This window comes from Macaca thibetana, chromosome 17, assembly GCF_024542745.1.
Source record: "Macaca thibetana thibetana isolate TM-01 chromosome 17, ASM2454274v1, whole genome shotgun sequence".
NCBI lineage: Eukaryota > Metazoa > Chordata > Mammalia > Primates > Cercopithecidae > Macaca > Macaca thibetana.
This window is the reverse complement of record NC_065594.1, coordinates 29,793,410-29,817,256: the sequence shown is the minus strand read 5'-3', so window position 1 is coordinate 29,817,256 and position 23,847 is coordinate 29,793,410. Positions and strand designations below refer to the sequence as shown.

Below are 23,847 nucleotides of genomic sequence, written 5' to 3'. Positions count from 1 at the left end.
AAAAAGACCCAAGCCTGCCGACATTACCATTCATATTCGCCTCCATTATTCACTCAGGGAAGTCAGATCTTTTAAAGCCACTTTGTAAACAGACCTCTGCACCCAAGACTAGAAAAAGCCTTCAGTAAAAGGTGGAAAAAGGTACTTATATATAATCTTTAAATTCAGGTTTCTGACCCTTCATGGTTCCATTTGTTATAATAATAGTGTGTCAAAAGGTGTTTCCCTTGAGAACCCAATTTATTCATGTCAGCTTCTCATGCTATTTTCTGAAGGCTCTGCGGTATCTGATCAATTGTATTTCTCAGGAATGCAAGAGAAGCAGCACCCTACAAATGATGAGCACGTGGAGCCGTGTGGCCTGGGGCGGAGGAGAGGGTGACTATTCAGCTATTCCTACAGCTCTCCTGAAATTCAGACCCCAGCACTGGTCATTACTGGTCGCTGATACCGGTCTGAGGGCATAAGGAGGGAGAAGCTGTCCACAGTTGGTTTTATTACCCTTAAAAATCTTACAGGAATTCTATGTATCTATTCAGGTGCCTCTTGGTTGACCGTTTGGAGAACTAGTTCATCTACAGAAAGTAGAAAGATAGGCTGGGCACTGTGTCTCATGCCTGTAATCCCAGAATTTTGTAATCTCAGGCTGCAGCGGGAGGATGGTTAGAGTTTAGGTGTTTGAGACCAGCCTGGGCAACATAGTGAGACTCTGTCTCTACAAAAAATAAAAAATGAGTGGGGCATAGTTGTGCATCTGTAGTCCCAGCTACTCAGAAGACTGAGGTGGGAGGATCACTTGAGCCTGGGAGGTTGAGGCTGCAGTGAGCCATGACTGTGCCACTGCACTAAGCCTGGGTGACAGTGGTACCCCGTATTAAAAAAAAAAAAAAAGGAAAAGAAAATAGGGAGATGGGAAGATACCTGCATTTCTCCTGATTTATTTGTGGCCAGGAGCTCATTCTAAGTAAACATGCGGTCTCACCTGGGAATGCACTGGGTGGTGCAGTCTAATACACTCTGCTGTGACTGTCCCCTGCCCTCAGACCCAGGGGCTCAAGGAGCAGCCAGTACTAAAACCCGATTTATTCAAGCACACGTCAACCCTCCCATGTCACAAAAGTCTCTGCAGTGGCTTCACCCACTGCTTCTACCAGTTCCTCTTATGCTCCTTTTAACCAGTTGATGTGACCCAAGGTGGATTTCTGTAGGACTTGCCAGGTCAGTTGGGGACAGACAGAGACAGATTTGCTCTTTAAAGCAGACACTAGGTGGTGGTTAGTGTAGGCCAAAGTGGGACTGTGAGCAGTTATTTAGGGGTGAGGGGATCTTACTTGGAAAAGAGGCAAATGAGGGATGGGATATAACTCAACCAGAGCACTTACCAACATGCCCCCTTCCCTGGTAATGCTGGAGGAAGTGCATGGCCAAGGAAATAAGAGACAGGGTTCCATTAAGTGACAAAAAACCAGGGCTACAATCCAGACTTCTTACACTATAGAGCCTAATACATACAGAGAGGAGTAATTTAGGAGACCTCAGTATCTTTCAATTGAACACATTTATTGAGCACCTACAATGTGCCAGCATCTTTTACAAGGATAATACTCCAAATGAGTCAGGATCCTCCAGAGAGTATTGGGAGCCCTTCCGGACGAGAAAGATGCTATTGGAACGGCCAGAAATGGAAGGGAAGGCTTTGGTAAATGTGTTCCTGTGAGTCCCTCTCCGTGGAGGGACTGCCATTTCCATGCAGTCTGCAGTAGGTGTCCTCTCCCTGCTCACCTGATGCTGTGGGAACATTCTGCATTTCTTGCTTTCAAATGCTGTCTATGATGTCCTTTGGGGTCACTCAGTTTGGTAGACTGGACTGTGATGAGGGCGGGTCATTGGGAAAGGGTGGGGGCCAGAGTTGCACTCTAAAGCAGTCCTAGGTGAGCATGTGAGCATACTGAAATAAGGGCACTGATTAGGGAGAAGGAGCTAGCCCTTGGCCGTTAGCCCTTTTTTTTTTTTTTTGCCTCACTGACTTTTGCTACTGATGAACTTGCTTCCCTGTTCATGGGAGGCAGTATCATCACCTCTGAATTATTTTTCTCCTTCTCCCTAATGTTGTTTGCAGGTTGCTTTTCATCATCAGCTATTGACTGAATCACATTTCTGGGCAGGAGGTGGAGTGCTGGTGGCTTTCCAGGAATCAGCTCTGCAGAAAGCAGCTCTTTCCTGTTCTGAGCCCTGTGGTTCTGTAGTCATTGGTCTGACCTGAGTAGCCCATTTTCTTGGCATGACACACCACAGCAGCAGTGGGCGGGAGACTTAGAATTTTTGTTGTTGACTGGAGCTGGGAATGTTGAATCAACCTCAGGCAGCAGACTGGCTCAAGGGATAATAAGCTATGACCCTTGGGCCAAATCTGGCCCACCAGCTGTTCTTGTAAATAAAGTTTTATTGGCTGGGAACAGTGGCTCATGCCTGTAATCCCAGTACTTTGGGAGGCCAAGGTGGGCAGATCACGAAGTCAGGAGTTCGAGACCAGCCTGGCCAACATGGTGAAATTCCATCTCTACTAAAAATACAAAAAATTAGCAGGGCATGGTGGTGTGCACCTGTACTCGCAGCTACTTGGGAGGCTGAGGCAGGAGAATTGCTTGAACTCAGTAGGCAGAGGTTGCAGTGAGCTGAGATTGTGCCATTGCACTCCAGCATGGGCAACAGAGCAAGACCCCGTCTCAAAATAAATAAATAAATAATAAAACTTTATTGGAACTCAGTCACTCCCGTTCAATAACGTATTACCCATAGCTGCTTTCAAACTACAGTGGCAGAGTTGAGTAGCTTCAACAGAGACCATATGACTGGCAAAACCTAAAATACTTATTATCTAGCCCTTTTCAGAAAAAGTTTGCTTACCCCTTGTCCTGAATTAGTAGACTATATATTTTTAAAAATTTGAATTAAAGCACAATATTACAATTCTGAGTGTTGGAGAATCCAGAATGCTTGGGGCAAGACCTAAGGCTCTCATTACAAGGATGGCAAAGACTTGAAGCTTCAGCTGAAGGCTGATGGTTGGTAACTGCTGCCTGGAGGGTTGTGTTGGAAAGGACTCTGAGGCTGTGTCTGGGCTGGCGTGGGCATTTCCAGAGAGATGAACACTGTGCCATGATTAATTCAAGGAGCACCAGCCTGGGAATTGAGCTTGGCAAATCCATGCTCTTCTTCCTCAAAGGTAAAATAGTATCCAGGGACAGCTTGGCACTGCCCCCGATGCCAGCCTTTGGCATTGCTGAGGTTGGAGCTGTAAACAAACATACCCTTACTGGGGTGAGAGGGAGGTGAGATTCAAATGCCATTCGCACTGTGACAGTAGCAGATAACAGGCAGGAAAAGCCAAGGTCGTTGGGCTCTAGCTCCAGTGTTAATTAAAGCTCCCATGCAGTCATGTGAGGCTGGCAGTGCACTGGTGTTTGTTCAGGAGAGCGTTTCATGTACAGTTTCCCGTTTGGGGGAGAACAGTATTATTAATCTGTGCAATCAAAATGCTGGCTAAAATGTTCCGAATCACTGAAAAACGAGAAACACAGGATGTGTGACCCAGCATGGTCACTGTAGAAAGCAGTAGACGGTGTGGCTCTGTCATTTGAATATAGCCCTTAGACTGTGGTTTCTGAAAGTTGAAGAATCTTAAGCCTACCTGCCCATGATGTCTAATGGCCTGTAATTCTGTAATCCCAACAAATGCTCTTCCTCAGTGATCCAAATAAATTCAGGTAGTGGAGCGGTCTTCTGAAGCCCTTCATCCATTCCAGTGAAATGTGCTGTTGAAAAGGTGTATGCAAATCTACTTTCTGGAATTCACATATTTTAAATGCACCAAGAGTCTGTTACTCATGCTAAATCTTTATAAAACACATTAGCAACTTTTGTATAAATCCAGAGTTTTAGGCGCTGCACGGCTTCAAGGTGAGGAATTACCTGTAGTCTGATATATGTTTACTTCTCAAGCTGACTTTTTCCACTATAAGCAGTGCTTAAACATCCCTAGGGCCACTGTTCTCTGGTAATGTAAATATATATGGAGAATCCAGTAAGGTGTGCGTTACGTTATTATGCAGTAATGCCTCATACAAGTCACTTAGTATCTCTCCCACATTCAATATTTTGGCCTTAATTGATTTTCCTTCATACCATGGAAAAATGGCCAAATTGGTTCTGGCTGACTAGGTTTTCTTTTCATTTCAAATAATTATATAAGCCATTTAAATTGTATAAACCCTCTAAACCATATCTCAAATGCTGAATATTCAAAAAGTATATTTTATGACAAGTTTGTTGAGAATTTATTTGCATAAAAATGCCAGTATTTTTCTGCTGTGTCCCTAGAGATACACCACCCCCCCAGATAAAAGTGGGTGGTAGGCAAATGTGCTACAGCTCCTGGGAAATGGATCATGAAGAATGCGGTGCGCTCAGCAGCCAGAGGGGCAGTGTGGCCTGAGTCTGTGTGTCTGAGTTTGTGTGTTTTGAGAACAAGAGCAGAGGGCATTCAGATGTAGAATTCCTCCATGTCATTATCCCCGGGGCCAGCCAACCCTGGGGGTGGTGGCACATCTCCATCAGTCTGCTTGACTTTGGGGGTATCGCATGGGAGCTGTGGGGAGGAGTCTGTGAGGGTGGAAGTGCTGGGAGCTGGGGGAGCAGCACCAGCTGACGCTGAGGAGCTGGAAGACCTTTTGGTGAAGAAAGGGAGGGAAGCCCAGGAGGTCTCTGTGGTCACCCTGCTGACAGCGGGCAGTGGTCCCTCCCTGGAATCCTTGTGAGCTGCCCAGTGGCTGCTGCATCTTTCGGAGGGGAGGGGTGTCTCCACTGTGCTGCAGAATCTACTGGGTGCAGAATATGCAGAGACCACAGACAGGTCCGAGGAGGAGAGCCGCAGGCCTGTGTCCACATCTGTCTCCTGGGCCCCCTCTAGGTCATCGATGGAGAGGAGGTGGCCATGCCTCCACTCTGATGCCCTGTGCCCTGGGGCACCTGTGTTTGAAAACCACTGTGGTTCAGCTGAGGAGGCCGGGGAGGGGCCTCCTGTGGGCAAACAAAACAAGGACTTGCTTCTCTGGAAAGACCAGGGAGGGTTGGGGGTGCTGTTGGCTCGTCCGGCAAATTCCTGCTGGTGCCCAGGAGGCAGGCCTGTCCGGATGGGCCCCGGGTGAGGACTGTTGAGCGGGGATTGCTGGCTGCTGCCAGGTGTATGGGTTGGTACAGCAGTGCTCGGCAAAGGAGTGGAATGACGTTTCTTCTGGGAGGAATGATGCACTCTGCCAGGTTTAGGAAACTTCTTATGCACCCTGTGTGCCTGTGTGGGGAAGGCAGATCACATTAGCGCAGGATGGGAATTGTTAAATGCATCAGGAAACACAGTTACCAGTCATTGGAAGCTCCTGGCAATGTCATGGCAATAAAGCATTACCAGCATTACCAGCTCTGCAATCTCCAGAGCAAAGACAGAGGTAGCAGAGCTTTGAGGAGCACCAGACAGACTTTTCAGTCTGAGGAGCCATCTCCGAGGCTAGGAGGAGATTCAGCTCCTTATCACAATACAGAATACTTTTTAAAGCACACATGCCCATTGCGCTCAACAAATTGGCAAAAAGAACACGGGCCTGGCTGAGCAGGATAACAGAGATAAGAATTATCACAAAATGCAAAAAGAATGCCTGCAAGGTTTGTTTCCTTCCAACCAAAGAATCACAATGTGCCCACCTGATTGATAGACACTGTTTGGAAATAGAGGACAGAAGTGATCAGGATGGGCTATGCACAGACAATTTCAGACCAGATCCACATGGGATGTGATTCTAGTACATGCATGACAGAGAGCCAGGACACAATCTTAGGGTAGGGTGGTCCATGGTTCCAGACAGTAAATCCTCCATGAGTGAGGGGCTATTGGGGTTAGCATTTATCTACTTGTTGCTGTAACTACTGATTTCTCTATATACGATGCCTTTCAGGAACCATGTACACGAAAGGGAGCTGCCACCTGCTGAGTGATCCTGCGGATCCTGCAGGGGTTGGATGAGAAGCTTTGCCCTGTCATATCCTAGCCTTCCTTCTGGTCCAGCAGCCCTCCCCAGCCCTCACCGCAGCTCACCAGTAACCCGTTTCTCTTGTGCAGAACTGGAGACCTCTCTTCCAATGCGCGTTTGCACCAGGGTCTACTTCTCTCAGGTTCTCTCTCTGGTCATGTCCAGGCCTACAGGCCAGAACCCAAGGCCAGCCTTACTATGTATCCAAGATTTCAATTAAATAATGGGTTTCAGGACAGTCGGTCTGGCTTGACTTAGTATATATTAATAGTATCTGATTTACAAATCCCTGAAATAAGAAAAGAGTTCTAACTGGGGTTTACTACAAGGGCTCTCTCCTGGCATCCAGCAGGAATGAAGAGTCACCCCTTTGGGATGGGGTAAGGAGCAGCCCCAAAAGGCCTGAGAGGTGTCACAGCTGGGTGGCAGCTGGGGAAACAAACCTATTTTCTTAATCATTTGAATTGGCTGAATAAAAGAGAAAATAAGTCATGAGGCTAGGGAAAGAAGTCCTTAGGTACAGAGGTTGTTTCCGGGGGAGGGGGGATAATGTTAATTCAAATGTCTATCTTATTTTTTCCAAAAGCCAATTCCCTTGGGTGCCCTGATGTCATTTTCTTTCTTGATAAGTATGCATCACCTTGTAACTTCTGTCTTCAAAGTCTTATTTGAGAACATGCACTTGGTGAAAAATTTTGCAGTCTGAATCTGCCTGAGAAAGGAAGCCTTTGTGGTTATCGCTTTATGAGGAGCAAAAGGTCAAGGTTCCCATGCAAGGAATGCCAGGGGACGTGTAAATCTTCCCACTGTCAGGGAATAGGGTACTGTTCAATTTGGCTTAAAATCAGGCACAAGTGATGGAGGATGAACATTGTGCAGTTTTGCAGAGATTTTCATGACTGTGCTTGTTTAACAGAAATCTATCTGTACTCTCTTATTTTTACCACATGATGAAGGTAGGAATCCAGACAAACCTTACATTCTGCTGCTTTGAAGAGAGATGGTACCTGGTCTTTTTCACTGGAGGGTGCCCACGTGCGCAGTGGAGCTGCCTGCTGGGTGGGCGGAATTTGAGGCTGGCATGGCACTGTGGATAATGGCAGGACTCCTGGGCGGCAGCAGGAGGCAGGTGGCTGAGGAGCCTCCACATCCCTCCTGAGGCCTGGAGCTAATGTGCCTGCACGGTTTGCTGGGCAGATCTGGTGGTATTCCCTGGCTCTGTCCAGTGGCAGAGGGGTCAGTTTCTAAAAGTGGGGTCTTGTTGGATTTAAAGAGAACTTGCACCTGTGAAGGTTGGAGCTCCTTTAAGTGCGGTTCCCCTGATGGTGGTTCCATCTCTGGCCTCTCTTGTGTGCTTGCCTGCTGACCAGAAGCACCAGAGGCTAAGAGGGAGTTACTTTAGATGTTTCCAGAGACTCCTCCTCAGTGGACCTTTTTAGAGTGAAACAGGAACCTGAATCCTCCTCACACAGAAGCCTCCCCTGGCTTTCAGCTCTTAGGGGCTGCCCTCCTGAGCTGCTCCAAGTGACAGCAGCGATGTACTGGTTCCTTTCTTTCTCTTCGAAGCAGTACAGGCTAGCTGCCTCCCTGGAATTCAGAAGCTCCCTTCTTTCTATTTAAGGACATTTAAGGAACAGAATAGTGTCACATAAATTAATGTGCTGAAGGCAACCAGCCCGGGAAATTTGGTTATGTCCCTAAAGTCACCAAAAAATTGGAATTCAGTAACTGATCCAAAATTTTTCTTGCACCTTTGAGTGCAGTTTGCAGTTGGGGAAGCAAAGGGGTCTGCAGTGGACCACTGAGCCAAAGCATCCTTTTCAAGGATCTGGGTGTCAAGAGGCTCATTCCCTGCCACATGGATAGAATCCTTTCTTTCTCTTTTTTTTTTTTTTTTTTTTTTTTTGAGACGGAGTCTTGCTCTGTCGCCCAGGCTGGAGTGCAGTGGCACAATCTCGGCTCACTGCAACCTCCGCCTCCTGGGTTCAAGTGATTCTCCTGCCTCAGCCTCCTGAGTAGCTGGGACTACAGGTGCCCGCTACCATGCCTGTCTAATTTTTTGTGTTTTTAGTAGAAACTGGGTTTCACCGTGTTAGCCAGGATGGTCTCCATCTCCTGATCTCATGATCTGCCTGCCTCGGCCTCCCAAAGTGCTGGGATTACAGGTGTGAGCCACCATGCCTGGCCAATTCTTTCTCTTTGTTTACTTTTTTAGATTTAGTACAAGTGCAGATTTCTAATGTGCAAATACTGCATAGTGATGAGGTCTGGGCTTTTAGAGTACCCATCACCCAAATAGTGAACAGCGCACCCAATAGGTAATTTTCAGCCCTCACCCCCGCTTACCCTCCCACCATCCCACCCTGTGGAGGCTCCAGTGTCTCTTACTCTACTCTGTATGTCCATGTGTACCCACTGTTTAGGTCTCACTTCTAAATGAGAACATGTGGTATTTGACTTTCTGTTTCTGAGTTATTTCACTTAAGATAATGACCTCCAGTTCTAACCATATGGCTGTAAAAGATGTGATTTCATTCCTTTTTATAGTTAAGGAGTATTCCATGCTATATATACCACTTTTTTTTTTCCAGTCATCCACTGATGGATACTTAGGTTGATTCCACATCTTTCCTACTGTGGATAGTGCTGTGATAAACATATGAGTGCAGGTATCTTTTTGATAATAATCTTTTCTTCTTAAATCACTAGTAAAGGTGATTCTGCCCCTCCCCCAGGAACCCTGGCAGAGTCTCATGATTTGTTCACGGTCAGGGACTTTACCCTCAGCCTTGCACCTCCTCTTTCCCAGTAAGATCATTTTCTCTTGTTTTTCCCTTGGCAGAAACATGAGCAGTGTGACAATGTCTGCTGTGTAATGAGCCCACAATGGTCATTTTAACACAGGGACTAACACAAATTTGGGGCTGTCTCAAGAAAATTGGGCAATGGGTTCACATTGAGAAATCAGAGTCTTGCTCTAAAGAAAAACACCGTGTTTTGCTTTTCCTTTCCTTCTCCTTTGGGTGGTTTTCATATACTCACTAAGGATGCTGGCCATGGGCAAAGCCTGTGTTTTCTTTTTGGAATGGTCGGTACAGGAAGAGGATTTGGATGAAAAGGGCAAAGTTCACTCTAAGAATGGACAAAGCCTGCACATGTTTTGTAAAATCAGTGATGTTTTAGGCAGAAAGTTTGAAAGTTGTCAAAGAGATGCTCAGCTAGACAGGATGGCGGTTGAGCAAATGCTTGCTGGACTGTCATCTGTCTACCTTCCTTTTCCTGTCGCCATTATGGAAATAGAAGGCTTTCTGGAAAATCATCAGTTACAGCAACATACCAACCCCATTCTCCGCACAGAATGGCAGGTAGTATAATTTCGGGTAAAGTGAAAGTACGTATTCCCTGAAATCAGTAAAATGGCAGCAAAGTGATACTTAGCACCCCCAAAGGCTTCCTGCCAAGAGTTACTTAGCCTCCCTGACTTCACCCCGCACACCTCTTGAGTGATCTTTCTGAAAGCCAAACCTGAACAAGCCCCTTGGCAAAACCCACTCCTTGGCAAATTCTACAAGACCCAGCCTACCCCTTCAGCCTTGTGTCTTTCTAGAATCCTAACCCATGTGCTCCAGCAGTTTACAATTACCATGTTCCCAAACACCTCATGCTCGTCTATATCTCCACAACTTTACATGGTGCTCCCAGTGTCTGTGCACTTAGAGAACATCTGCCATCTTCAGAGACAAAATTCAAGGTGCTGCTGTGAAGCCTCATGTAGCCACCTGCCCTCATTTGGTGAATAACATGCACTCATTTCTCTTTTGGCATATTCCTAGGAGTGGAAATACTGGGCCACAGAGCATGTTTGCAGCTTTAGTAGATACTGTTAGTTTTCCAAATTGGTTGCATCGATATAGAATTCTACCAGGAATGTATAAGAATTCCAGTTGCTCCACATCCTCACCAGCATTTGGCATTGTAATTCTTTTTAATTTTAGGCATTCTGGTGGGTAATGGCATTTCATCATGTTGTTAATTTGCACTTCCCTGATGAGTGATGATATTGAGCATCTTATGAGATGTTTATGGGCTATTTAGGCATTCTGTTTTGAGACATGCCTGCTCTTTATGCATATTCTGGATTTAACACCTTTCTTAGATATATGCATTGCAAAAAAATATCAGCCAGTTTATGGCTTACCTTTTTGTTCTCTTATTGCTGTCTTTTCATGAACAGAAGTTCTTTTTAAAGTCATTTATCTTTTTTCCTTTAAGGCTGGTACTTATTGTGCTCTGGTTTATTTCTTTATTTCTTTAGAGATAGGGCCTCCTTCTGTTACCCAGGCTGGAGTGCAGTGGCACGATCATAGCTTATTGCAGCCTCAAACTCCTGGGCTCATGTGATCCTCCTGCCACAGCTGCCTGAGTAGCTAGAGCTAAAGGCATGTGATACTATGCTCAGCCAATTTTTTTTTTTTTTTTTTTTTCTGGTAGATACAGGGTCTGGCTATGTTTCCCAGACTGGTGTTGAATTCCTGGCCTCAGGTGATCCTCCTGCCTTGGCCTCCCAAAGCACTGGGATTTCAGGCATGAGCCATCATGCCTGGCCCCTTGCTCTATTTTAAAAACTTTTTGCTACTGCATCCAGTAGCCATTGTGAACCAGGATTCCTGAGTACTGTGGATGACCACAAGTAGGAGACAAAATAAGCCACTCTTGATTAAGCCACGATTCTTTAGGTCCCTGTCATTCTCAGCTGAACCTGAGCTTACAAATTACCTCAACAAATAAAAGACATTGATATATCTAGAGGAACTGGGTTAATTGTTATATCTTCACTTAGTTCTGTGAGGCTTTTAGAAACTGGGTTGCTTGATGTCTGACCCTGCAATTATGTGTTTAAACAAATGTTCAGTTTTGTACATAGCAAGCACTCAATACATTCCTGAATGAATAAATACAAAAACACATGTGAGATACAAATACATATCTTCTAAAATAATAAGGTAATTTTAAGGTACTTATACATGTGTAAGCATATACCTATATATCATAAGTCATAAATACCAATAAATATTATTTGATTTTAACAGAAAAAAGTTGAGGACTCTGATATTTTCGGGAAAAGCAGTAGCCACATCTAATGATAAAGAGCAACTTTTCAAATAAAAAAATCTGAGTAGTTGCCTCAGGAACTAGCTTTGTTTAATACTGGTTGAGTATTCCTAATCCAAAATCCGAAATCCAAAATGCTTCAAAATCTGAAGCCTTTTGAGTGCTGACGTGATGCTCAAAGGAATGCTCACTGAAGCATTTTGGATTTTGGATTTCCAGTGCTCAAGTGATAAGTATAATGTAAATACTCCAAAATCCAAAAAAATCTGAAATCTTAATCACTTCTGATCCCAAGCATTTCAGAGAAGGGACACTCAACCTGTGTCAGCAGCGACTCTGGGGAAAATGTGACAAGGATCACAGGAGATACTATTAATAAACAGAAAAGGGCTGGGCACCTAGAAGTTCTAGGAAACAACCTGGATATTGATCTGATGTATATTAAAAAGCTATTCACTTAAGGAGGAACAACAGAGAAAATCAAAGTGACAGCTGAGGACCCGGAGCTGGTACCAACAAATCTAATGATAGAATCTGTAAAACTTGAAAGAATATCATGCCCGGGTGCAAGCTTTCTCTTTGTATAAGTTCTGCATCTTTCCCCAAATAATTTATTTTTGGTGTAATTTGTGAATTACCCTGCCCATTGGCTGTAAAACACAGGAGTAGACAGAACTGATTTTTATATTAACAAAGGATCATCAGAGTTTCATTAAGCATCATTGATTTTAAGAAATTGCAAGAGAGAAATATCCTGTGATATAGTTCAATGACCAGGAGGAGTTGACAGAAATGATTAACAATAACTTAGGTTAAAAATCCCATTCTTACTTTATTTGAACAACAAGAGATAGAGTATTTTGTTTTTGAATTATCCAGATAATTTGTTCAATTCTCCAATTTAATTTTCGATTGCACTGAGGGTATAATGCTAGCTTGTGGGACTGAAGTTTAGCTAATTACTGCATTCTAGCCCAAAGGATTCAAGTTTAAAAGAAAAAAAAAATTAAGCCAATGCAGTGTTACACGCCTGTAGTCCCAGCCACTCAGGAGGCTGAGGTGGAAGGATCGCTCAAGCTCAGGAGTTTGAGACCAGCCTGGGCAACATAGTAAGCCCCTGTCTCATTAAAAGAAAAATTACATGCATACATATCTATTTGGGAGCCTGCCTGGAATCTTGGAGATTCAGTTTAATCCCAGTTTTCTCTAGCTCAGCACAATTGACATTTTTGGCTAGATAGCTCCTTGTTGGGAGAGCTGTCCTGTGAGGACGTTTAACGGCATCCCTGACCTCTATCCACTAGATACCAATAGCACCCTCACTACCTCCCAGTTGTGACAATCAAAACTGCCTCGGGACACTGCCAAATGTCCCCTGGTGGAGAAGAGATGCCAAGTGCCCCCAGGTGAGAGTTGCTGCTAAGCTTTTGTATTATGAAAATATAATGCCCTTGCATAAACCTGGGGGTCTAAGTTCTGCGGGAAGGCCTCCCTATCATTTTTTGAATTAAATTTTTATTTTTATAAACTGATATGTAAACAGAGTTTTAAAAACAAAGTATACATTCATTCTACAAAGCTTATAATGGGGGAAAAAAAGAGATTTACCCTTATCCAGGTCTTATTTCTTAGAGCAGTGCTGTCTATAGAACTCTGTGCAATGATGTAAATGTTCAATATCTGTGCTGTCTGATTTGGCAGCCACTAGCCTGCCAGTTCTCCCCAGAGGGGACTCCCTCAGCCTCCTGCCTGGGCAGCTGTTAGGAACCTGGCAATCCCAGAAGTGCAATACAGAACTGCACTTCTTCCTCCCGGGCCCAGTATGGCACTCCCACCCTTGACTGTGCTTGGTGTCCTGTGGTCTAGGTCCCTGGTCCATCTTTCCAGAGTGTAAGCTTTGGCTTTCTGATGGGAAGGGGAAGAGGTAGCTGATCTGGGGGTTCAACTGGTGTGTGTGTGTGTGTGTGTGTGTGTGTGTGTGTATGTGTGTATAAAGCTTTATTTACAAAAATAGGTGCTGGGCCAGATTTGGCCTGTGGTCTTTAATTTGTTGACTCCTGTCAATTGCTTTCTGTACAAACTTCTAAACCAATTTTCCCACTCTTTCATCTAGGCATAGACACTATTTCCCATTTAGCCCGGCCATCTCCCTCCTGCTGCTTTCTTAGGGCCCAGGCCTGCAGCATCAAGTTTTGGCCATTCAGTGGCTCTGAATGATAAAGACAAGAGACAATCAGGGCAGGAGGGGAATGTGGTTTGGGGACTCTTGATTTGGTAGGGAGCAGAGGGGAGGTGTGCCCCCAAAGCCAACCTACTGACCTCATGTGACCCCAACTTCCTTGTAAGAAGGTAGGGGAAAAGGATATTCTGGTTTTGCTGAACTGGGCCACCCAGCCTGCTTTGAAGAGGGAAGTGGCTGGTCTCACAGCTGGAATTCTCTGAACTTTAAGTGTGAGATACTTATCACTGTTTTTGCTTTTTGGCCTGGACTCCAATCACTAATTCAGAGAAAAGTGAGCCCCCACTACTTGACATAATAAAAATGGATTACGAAAACTCAAAAGCAGTGCTACGGCAAGGCTGAGCTAGCTGACCACGTCAGAAAAGGATCCACGCCTAAACTGTGGTAACACCAGTGAGTCAGGTCTCCTCAACACTCTCAAGACCTTCCACTGGACTTGGCGAGGTTATATTACTGCCCAGACTGCAGCTGGGCGTCACAGTCCCCACCTAACCATTCTCCACTCTGGCCACCCACACCATCACTAGAATCAGTGAATACACGTATTTGCCAGGAACGATACTGGCAGCATCCTCAAGACTGAGATTGTCATGAAATCATGCCAAGAGGAACAGAAATGAGAGCAGAATTTATTGTATTATGTGGGTCAGTACTATGCAATCCCGGTTGCACATAAGAATCACCCAGGAAGCTTTAAAAGACAACAACAACAAAAAACGCTCCACAGCAACTGAAACAGAATCTCGGGGGTGGGTCCCAGGCATCAGTTGAAAGGCTCCCCAGGTGATCTGAATGAATGTGCAGCCAGACAAGGGCCAACTTTCTGATTTTCCCTTCTGCCTAGCTGGCTTTACTTCTCTTGCTCTGGGGCCCGTATCTACTTTTATGGCTACTGAAATTATTTTATTCTGAATGACCTTATATTTTCATGACTATATACTCTTCAAAACTTAAAAATGCCCTTTGTTACTCTCTGTGAACTAAACTCTTGCAACCTCCCAAATCCAAAAATCTGTGATTGTGGAAAGCTGTAAAAATGGAGACCTAGAAGAACCGTGGCCTGTCTAATGTGCAGTGAGAAAGCTAGTGGGAGAGGCGGCCCAGCACACAGGAGCGTTCTGTCCCCTTCTGTCTTATCCCTACTATCTTAATTCCTTTAGCATTCACATTTTCCCTCTTTGTATGCAATTATCTTGGCTAAAGTAGGCTGAACTTGTCCTTTCAATTAACCTCTGTCTGGAAAATGATATGGATAATGGAAATTCCAGAGAATGAATTTCCACTGCCACATTTCCCTCTCAATAAATTTTTATTTTGTTCTTATCTGCAGATCTGTTTAAATAACAAAACTTGCTTTTTAGCCTTGAATCCTCATCAGTTCCACCCATCTCTATGGCTTACATAAGTTTGCTTTTGCAGTATTATCTGTTAGCTCACTTAAAACAGAGAACTATTGGATATATTTGTAATGCTTATGCCAAAAACACAGGCTGCCTACATCAGAAGAGATCAACTAACCACCCACAGGACAAAGACTCAGGCTGAACAAACGGCCCATCCAGCCTTCCTCAGAATACATGGACGTCATGGCCATTGTAGATTTTAAAGAGTAACTATAGATCCAATCTTTTCCATAAATCTGCCTAAGGGGGGAAAATGTTGATTGCTGAGATTAGCCTTGTACTAACAATGCCTCTTCTCAGTAAATAGAATTTAGGACACCTCAAAGTTTTGTGGGTTAGTAAGATTCATGCCAAGAATAGGTCAAAAACTCACTGTGGCTGTTCTATTATCTGCAAAGCAGCAGTCCTTAGGTGCTCTCCCAGCCAGAATTCTGTGTGGGCTTTCTTGAGTGGTAAAAAGCAAGTAAGAACATTATAAATTTAAAAAAATTCCCATCTTTGAAGTGCATAGTATTTGAGACACAAATGCAGAAACAAAAGGACCTAAAGACAGGACAACTTGATAGATGTTCAAAGAATATATCAAGTAACTAAGCATCTTCTCCAGAGACAAGATGGGATGCAAGTACATTGTAAGTAATGAGTTATCTCAAGTTTGCATTTTCAGATACGGCAGCAACCTTGTACGTAGTCAGTGGGCTATTTGCCTGAAGACGTACCAGCCTCTTAACCTGCTGGGGACCCTTAAGGGCTAGAGGATGATCTGGGTCTGGGTTCTCTGATTCAGGCTGGGCCCACCCTAGAGTTGCAAAGGGCCTTCAAAGAGACAGGCCGGAACCCCATGTCCACAGGATCTGGAAGAGCCCAGAGTAAACAGGACATCTCCAGGAGCGGAGCACTGTGGGTGAGAAGTGGCCCCCAGAACTGTCTCACTGATTCTAAACTCACCCAGGACAGTAGTTGGGTCCTGGGATCCTGGCTGTACCTGAAGTAGTCCTGGCTGGGATTAAACTAACCCTCCACAAGTTACCTAGGGTGGGGGTTTACATAATCAGATAAAATTCTGGAATATCAAGGTAGGTTTTCTGATCTGCTTTTGGGTACAGAAAAAGAATCAAAAAAATACTTAAAAAAATTAACATTCAATTAATTAAAGCTACCAATTTCAAACTCAATTTTCCCTTAAACTGAGTTCAACTCACAAATCTTATTCTATTACTAAGTCTAGCAAATGTTAACAATTAACAATTGTTTTTAAAAGTCTAGCAAATGTTAACAATTAACAATTATTTTTAAAAAGGCTATGTAGCTTAATTTCCTTTAACATCTTAAACTTCATTTATACATTCAATGTTTTGATTTTCTTTTTAAGTAGTTCAGTGGTCTCATTAATAAACAAAATCTTTAAAGTACTTAAGTAACTCTTGTAAATCTAATCAATTCAACATACAAACATGGTGACAGTTAGATCCTCTTAACTGTTCCAATGTTACAAATTTACTAAAACTTTGCTCTCATATCCCTTAACTTAAAAGTACAAATCTAAATCAATTCTAAACTACATTTTAAATTGGAATCACAAGGTTGACCTCTTGTCTTAATAGGTCAAATTCTCTAAAACACAACAAATTCTTAAAATACCAAACATGACCAAATTGTTTCTCAGCTACCACAAAATATGTTAATATAATGTATTTTTACTGTATTATTTCTATTCTAAATTTTTCTGGGATTAAGTGTCCATTAAGGAGGTAATTATATCATTTCCAACAGTTTGGTGTTGCTTTTCTAGCTGACTGAGGTTGCACACAGACAGCAATTCTGGCCAGGGGGTGTCCCAACAAGGAGGGACACACAGCAGCCTCTTTTGTGGTTTCTGTAACAGATTCAGAACTGACCAAGTTCTGGAAACTTCCTCCTTGGTCCTGTTATTTCTTCAGCCGTTCTCATTGCTCCTTTCCATTGCCCTTTCAAAGGAAAGATGTCAGAACTGAATTTGTCCCCTAAGACTGTTTTATTATTTTGTTTGTCAAGGACAGAAACCCAACTCACACTATTAAGAAAAGAGATTTAATGAACTGGGGCGATGTCCACAACTGCAAGAATGCAGCTGGGCGACAGGATAAGTGGAGCTAAGGGTTCAGATGCAACAAGTCCTGTTCTTTCTCTTCTTTGGCCTTCTCTCTGCAGGTCAGCACCCTTCCTCTCACTCAAGGCTGGGTGGCTTTCTCTCCCTGGTGGGAAACACAGCTGCTGACCACTCCCCAAACTTTACATGGAAAAGCCAACTTTTCTTTCCCAATTCCAATCCCCAATGCCTCGTGACATCTGGTGCACAGATAGTCTTGACACACTGACTACAGCTAGGGAGGCGGGACTGGGTTATTCTGACACGGCACTTCTGTGTGAATAGGGTAGGAGGCTCTCAGTAAAAGAGTACTGAAAACTAGCCGGGTGTGGTGGCGGGCGCCTGTAGTTCCAGCTACTTGGGAGGCTGAGGCAGGAGAATGGCGTAAAACCGGGAGGCGGAGCTTGCAGTGAGCCAAGATGGCACCACTGCACTCCAGCCTGGGAGACACAGCGAGACTCCGTCTCAAAAAAAAAAAAAAAAAAAAAAAAAAGGACTGAAAAGGAACACTTCGGTTGGCCACAATCTGGAGCTGACCGGTGCTGAATATTAGAGGGGCAGCTGAACCCTTACACTCAGATCATCGCTTAGGTGGTTCAGTAGTAGCTGTTTCTCTTAAAACAGCTAGATTACATTTCTCATTTACATTGTTCGAAATGAATCAGAAAAGGAGAACGCTTTTAGAAAAAAATCTTATTTACATGAAAACTATGTGACAAGAAATCTATAAAACCGAATTCCTTGGAAATTTATAGGAAATGAGCAGACAGCCATAGCCTAAAGATTTAGGTCTGACTTCAACCCAGCAGTTCTAGGCATTTTCTTTGCTTCTCAATTTCAGGAAGTTATTCTTCTCTTTTGAGGTCCAGAAAAATCTATTTGCAATTTCCTACAAGTATTTCAGATAAGCAATTAGATACTAGGATCAAACTAAAATGACATACATTTAAAAAATTTCAAAATCCTATATATTTTGTAAAATATATATTATGTAAACACAAGGGAATATATTTGAAAACAAATGTGGTCATTTCTTCCACAGGAGGTTTATCTGCATGCTTCCAGAAGTTTTTGGTTTGGATTACTAGTGGATCTTAGCATGTGTGAGGACAATAATGGCTTGATTCAAGTAACTAAAAATCCTTATGCTTTGGAGGTTTAGTGAACAGTGATTTGAGAAACAGAATCAGCCTCCTATTACAAGTTTTAAAAAGCAGGTTGAACCCATTTCCCCCATCAACTTTCCTAATACAGTACATAATTTTTATTATAGCTACTGTTTATTATCTGCCTGCCTCTGCTAGAATATAATTTCACTAGGGCAGGGACTTCTGTCTGTGTTGTTTACTGATGTATTCTGAGCTCACAGAGCCTGGTACAGAGCAGGCACTCTATAAACTGGCTGAATGGACAACTGGTTAAATTTAGGCATGACATAAATTCCTCCTGACCTAAAGATTACAGGTCTGTGTTGATGCCAACAACTGCCATAAGGATTAACTACAGTAGCAAATGCTGTGGCAGGACTTTTCTTTTTCCCGAGTGTCACTATGAGGGCAGCGGTGCATGGTGGAAGCCTATGGGCTCTGTGTGAGCAGAGGCCAAGGAATGTGGCTATGCAGGAAGCAGGCCCCCCTTCTCAAGTAGGTGGCCTTGTCTTTCAGGGTGATAGTACTCAAGCTTTCCTGCCCTTGTCACTTCCATTCTGACTTACAGACATTTTTACAATTGCTATAAACTTGCATTGTTACTGGCAAGTCATCAGTCTCCATGGCTCATAATGGGCCCCATCACCTTCTAAAATCTAGTTGTCAAGTTCTGCCATAAACAAACACCTGCAGATGCATCCTCAGAGCATTACTGAGTCCCTGCTAACTGAACCGGCTTTGGGGTTGGACGGGTAGATTCCTGGTCACTAATGCACATTAAAAGTACAATTTTATTTTACAAAGGTGGTTTCAAAGAAAAAAACAAAAAGGAAAAGAGTACAACTTAGATACCTCCTTTAGGAGGACAGAGACGCTGTGTTTGTCTTACGTTTTACCTAGCAGATGACAGCTTTTATATATTCTAAATAAAAATCTGGCAATGTTTATTCAGTGGCCTCCACTGGTGAAAGGCCCCCAAAACTATCCCCTAAAAATGGCTGCAAATATGTGCACTTTTCTCCAATGTTTATTATAAAACTTTCAAACATCCAAAAGTGTTAAAGAACAACACCCCTATACCCATCACTTAGATGAAGTTGTCTTATTTTAAAAATCTACATATGTACATATATTATCTATATATGGATACATATATGTATGAGTATATATGTAATATAATCTGTATAGTTTTTTGGTGAGCCACTTGAAAGTAATTTGTGGCATCTTCTAGAATAATTTATATAAATCCCACAAATGTGACTGAGATGGGCACATATTCCCATCGACCAATCAAGCATCTTGAATTCCTATCTCAGTCAGGAAGGTGATATATTTTGTGGTCTGAAAAGAGGCCCTTGCTGTTGGGAAGGCCCTGGGCAGCCATCAAATTCAGCTAATGGTGGAGCCACCTCTGTGCATTTCAATCCTTAGTGTTTTATGGGCTCTGATGATGATGGTGGTGGTGGCGGTGATAATGGTAATAACAGCAGCTAATTCTTAATAGTCCTTACCGTGTGCCAGGATTTACCATGCTAAATTCTTTCCCTATATTTTGTTCATTTCATCCCATAACCATGTGGCCTTGACTGTGTTGACTTAGGCACACAAGAACCACCCAGAAGTCCCTTCCCTGCCACATTGTATAGGGTTGGGTGTGAGGTGGAAATGCAGAAATGGCCATTTCTTCATGCTCTGAAGGTTAGAGTAGGGCTGTCCCCAGTCAGCTGGCTCAGTGCTCCCAGGCCTGCAGCTCCCCAGCTCTCACTAGATCTCCATTTTCAGCTTCACCTGGCCCTGGGCAGGTGTGTTTTAGGACCATGGCAAAGGGTACCAGCTCCTCCTCAGGTCACCATGTCACAGAATTTGAGGTGGTGAGAGACAGATGTGGGTTCCAGCACATCCCGGATCTCCCCGACTTCCCCCCAGCCTTCTTTCCCATCTGGTGGCCAAGCTGACCTGGGAAGATCTGAGCCCCAACACCAGGAGTCTCCTTCTCCACCAGCTCCCCTGACTGTGTGCCATCCTTAGGCTAGATCACTCCTAAGCCTCTGAGTGCGCCCTGACTGGTACAGTCCTCCTATGAGGTGCTTACTCATAATACCCCCTTTTTACAGATAAAGAAATAGAGGCACAGAGAAGGAAAGTAACTTGCCCAGGGTTGTAGAGCTAGCATTTGGAAGAAATAGGATATAAACGCAAACCCTGGCTCAGAGACCAGTCTTCGGATCATTGTTTTACTAATGCACAAAACAGGAAAAATGATTCTTAGTATCAAGGCTTGAAGATGATATATACACAATGTCTGAACCATGACAGGTGCAAAGATACACTTAATAAATGTGATGGACATCTCAGCTACTCTGATTTGGTTATATGAGTGTATCAGATGGCCACAAGTACTGTGAAAATATGTACAGCTATTATGAATCCATAAAATGCATGAACTAAAATTTCAAATAAATAAATGGAAGCCACTGCTGTGGAAGATAAACAGTGTATGCAATTTTTGTTTTTTTTTTTAAAGAGACAGGGTCATGCTATGTTGTCCAGGCTGGAGTGCAGTGGCTATTCACAGACGTGATCATAGAGCACTGCAGCCTGGAACTCTGGGGTGCGAGTGATCTTCCTGCCTCAGCCTCCCAAGTTACTGGGACTACAGGCATATGCCACTACATCTGGCAGGTGTATGCAACTTTGAAGCTGTCTTAAGTTTCAGTTAAGAGATATCTCAAAGCACAGGCCACTGAGGAGGGACTGATGCAGAGGGGCTGACATACAGGCAGGGCTTGAGTTTCTGAGGATGTAGAAGGTGAAGGGTCAGGTTTTGAGGAATCCTATAGGATAATGGAAACATGGACAACTGGCAGGGAGAGGGGGTGCCTTGGGGGTCAAGCCAAGTGGGTGCTTTCATCCAGTGACTATAAGGTTTTATTTAAAGCCAATTCTTATTTCCTTTTCCAAAGTTGGACAAATAGCAATTGTGGGCATTAAAACCATTCCAGAGCAAGCAAGACAGCACCACTGGCCCAGAGTACCAATGGGTATAGCTACTAAAGGCATCAGTCACCCTTGACTTTGTTCTTGGCCACCTGAAAAACATTTATGCACCTTCAAAAAGTCATAATGGAAGGCCATTTACTGTTACTTTGAATGATTCTCCTAAAAGGACCTAATGAGATTCAGCACCCAGAAAAATTTGTTTTCAGATCTGGATTTTCGTTTTAATCAACTAATGAAAGTTTCATTTTTCTTTCTGATTTGGCTTCCAGGAAGCTGAGCACTTAATCCTCAATTCCTTTCTCTGCCTTTGCTATATTTACTTTCTGATCTCGTAGGACAACTATTCTGCTATGTATATATTTACTGAAATTTTTTAAGATGGCAGTATATAATTTATAAATACCAGACACTAAGAAGTACTGAAGAAATAAAAACTCAAACTAAACAGGATTATAGGAAATTCCCAATAAGCAGAAGCACAGTGAAGAGACACCGTTGACTTGCTTCCTTCTCAGAGGGGATTGGAGGGCTTCGTGTGCCCAGGTGGGGTGCTGTGCTTGTTTCAGCCAGGTTTTCCACCTACTTACAAAGCCCTGAGTCTGAAGCTCATGTAGCCAGAGCTCGGCCAAGTGAGGGTCCCCCTGAGAGGCATGTGGGGGCTTCATCTCTCGTGAATCCCATCACTCTCCAGCCAGGGCTGTGCAATGCTCTTGTCCCTGGAAGGGTGAGGATGCAGGGGGAGAAGAGGCGTCTTCAGGGATGTGGTGAGGTCCAGGGGAACAGAAAGGTTGGCAAAGGGACCAAGGACCATTCAGGCCCTTTTCCCATCCCATGCTGGGAAATGCACAGAGAGCAGGCTCTCTGCCTGGCCAAGAGTAACCCAGTCTCTTGGGGCAGGGCTGGCATTATGGCAGGCAGGCCAGCGTGGGCTTTTCAGGAGCAGATGGACGAAGCCCCTGTGGGCTGGGCCTGGAGGTCTTCACTCCTTACCACCTCCCTTTAGGGCCAGCGTGTCTCCCTCCCACCCTTGGTCCAAACACCACAGGAGATGTCAGAGTGAGAGGCCCCCTAGTGGGAAAGGCTGTGGCTCCCCACTAAGGACCCGCAGCCTTCCAGCTACACTGACCCAGCAGGGGCTACAGTGGGCCCAGGAGCCCTCTGCCTGACCCTGTGGCTTGGATGGGTGCTTGCAGACGTCTGAGGCCAGTTGATGCTGGTCATGTGACACTAACTTTTTAAAGCTTACTGAGAGCCTGCTGTGAGCAGGTGCTGAGCTAGTCGCCTGGGTAAAGAGTAACTGGATTCTCACACATGTCTGCTTCCAGACCACCTTGGGAAGAAAGTGGCTTCTTTCAGATAACAAAAATCCAAACTAGTAGAACCTAGATTCTTTGGTAGCAAAGCAGGGATTCCCTTCACATAAAGTCCCAGGGCCCAGGGGCTCCATCTCGCAGCATGAAGCCAAGAACCAGGAGGAAAGTTCCTTAAAGTGAACGTAATGTTTGACCTTCGGTTTGAATGGGAAAGAGGTTGGGAGCAGAAAAGAGACAACTAACCCAAAGGTCTGAAACCCATTTAGGAAAAGGTTCTTCTACATTTTGGGGGATAAGTGAGGAAGAAAAAGAAAAAAAAAATTAACGAATTTAAAGAAAAATATTGACATGTAGCTCACATGACAAAAATGATGTGGCTGAAAATGTACCAAAATGCTCTGTGATGGTGGCTGTATCATGAGTGATTTTTAAAAATATTGTGCAACTTCCAAAACTTTTTTTGGGTGATTTAGTTTTACTACTTTCTAATAAAATTATAATTAAAAGTATGAAAACATCAAAAGAAGGATAAATAGAAGCTAACAAAAAAATAACTACTAACACGAGGGAAAATTCAGTGGAGATTAAAGTAGGTTTTTGGTCTCGTGTTTGAAGAACAGGCCAACCTGACGAAGCTGGCGGGTCGCAGGACAGACAGGATTTGGTCTCTGCTTTGTGAGATCTAGAGCCTGGACTTGTAACTGCTGCCTCCCAGCAGGCATTGGCCATGCCTTCCTGTTTTCCTGGCCCAGGAGGGTGTCCCTCCAAAGCCACACCCCACTTCCCTGTGCCATGGCTCTCATGAGCCACGCCACAGAACAATCGGAACCAGCTGTGAACTTGGGGCACAGGGACCCTCTGGTTCATCTTTGTCCCCCTGCAGTACTGTACTTGGCTGAAAGGAGCTGTTCAAAGAGTTTGCTGACCCGAGCAGCTCCTGGAAGTGCTGGACTGGCCATTTTTGGTGCGGTTTACTCACAGGCACAGAGCAGTTGGCTTGCAGTCTTGTGTTCCCGGGGAGGGGCCCTGCCTGCTGGGCACCACTTGCTACATGTAGAAGCAGCAGCACTTTCTTCAGATCTCCTATCAAACCTCCCTTAGGAAACGGAACCCTGAACACACCAAACTAAATAAGCTAAGTGAGAAAGGAAGGCCAAGAGGGAAAGCTGTTCCAAACTGAGGGTAGAAAACATTGCTGAAAACTCCTCATTGCCTTCCTCCACCTCAAAGATCTGCCTGTAATCATAGTTTGCTTCTTCTTTCCTACAAGAAAATTACTCTTCCTCTCAGGGCTGAAAAGGCGATGATGTCACTTATACCTGCCGCAGGAATATCAAACCCAGACAATGCTCTGAGAAATGATTTTCTAGGGTGACTTTCAAGCACTCTGGGTAGCCGGCACAGATAAAATGGCCCTG

The 23,847-nt window shown here is 44.1% G+C and overlaps 2 protein-coding genes across 2 annotated transcripts in view; both read right to left on the bottom strand.

Moving 5' to 3' along the window:
* Positions 1 to 23,847, bottom strand: part of LOC126940470 (peptidyl-prolyl cis-trans isomerase NIMA-interacting 4-like) — a 1,058,238-nt gene that overhangs the window by 829,690 nt on the left and 204,701 nt on the right. The gene's annotated exons all lie outside the window — the stretch shown is intronic.
* Positions 1,544 to 23,847, bottom strand: part of FAM124A (family with sequence similarity 124 member A) — a 61,071-nt gene continuing 38,767 nt past the window's right edge. Inside the window, exon 4 of the mRNA XM_050766314.1 lies at positions 1,544 to 5,350. Coding sequence (XP_050622271.1) covers positions 4,544 to 5,350 — 807 coding nt within the window. The 3' untranslated portion in view covers positions 1,544 to 4,543. The remainder of the gene's footprint in view (positions 5,351 to 23,847) is intronic.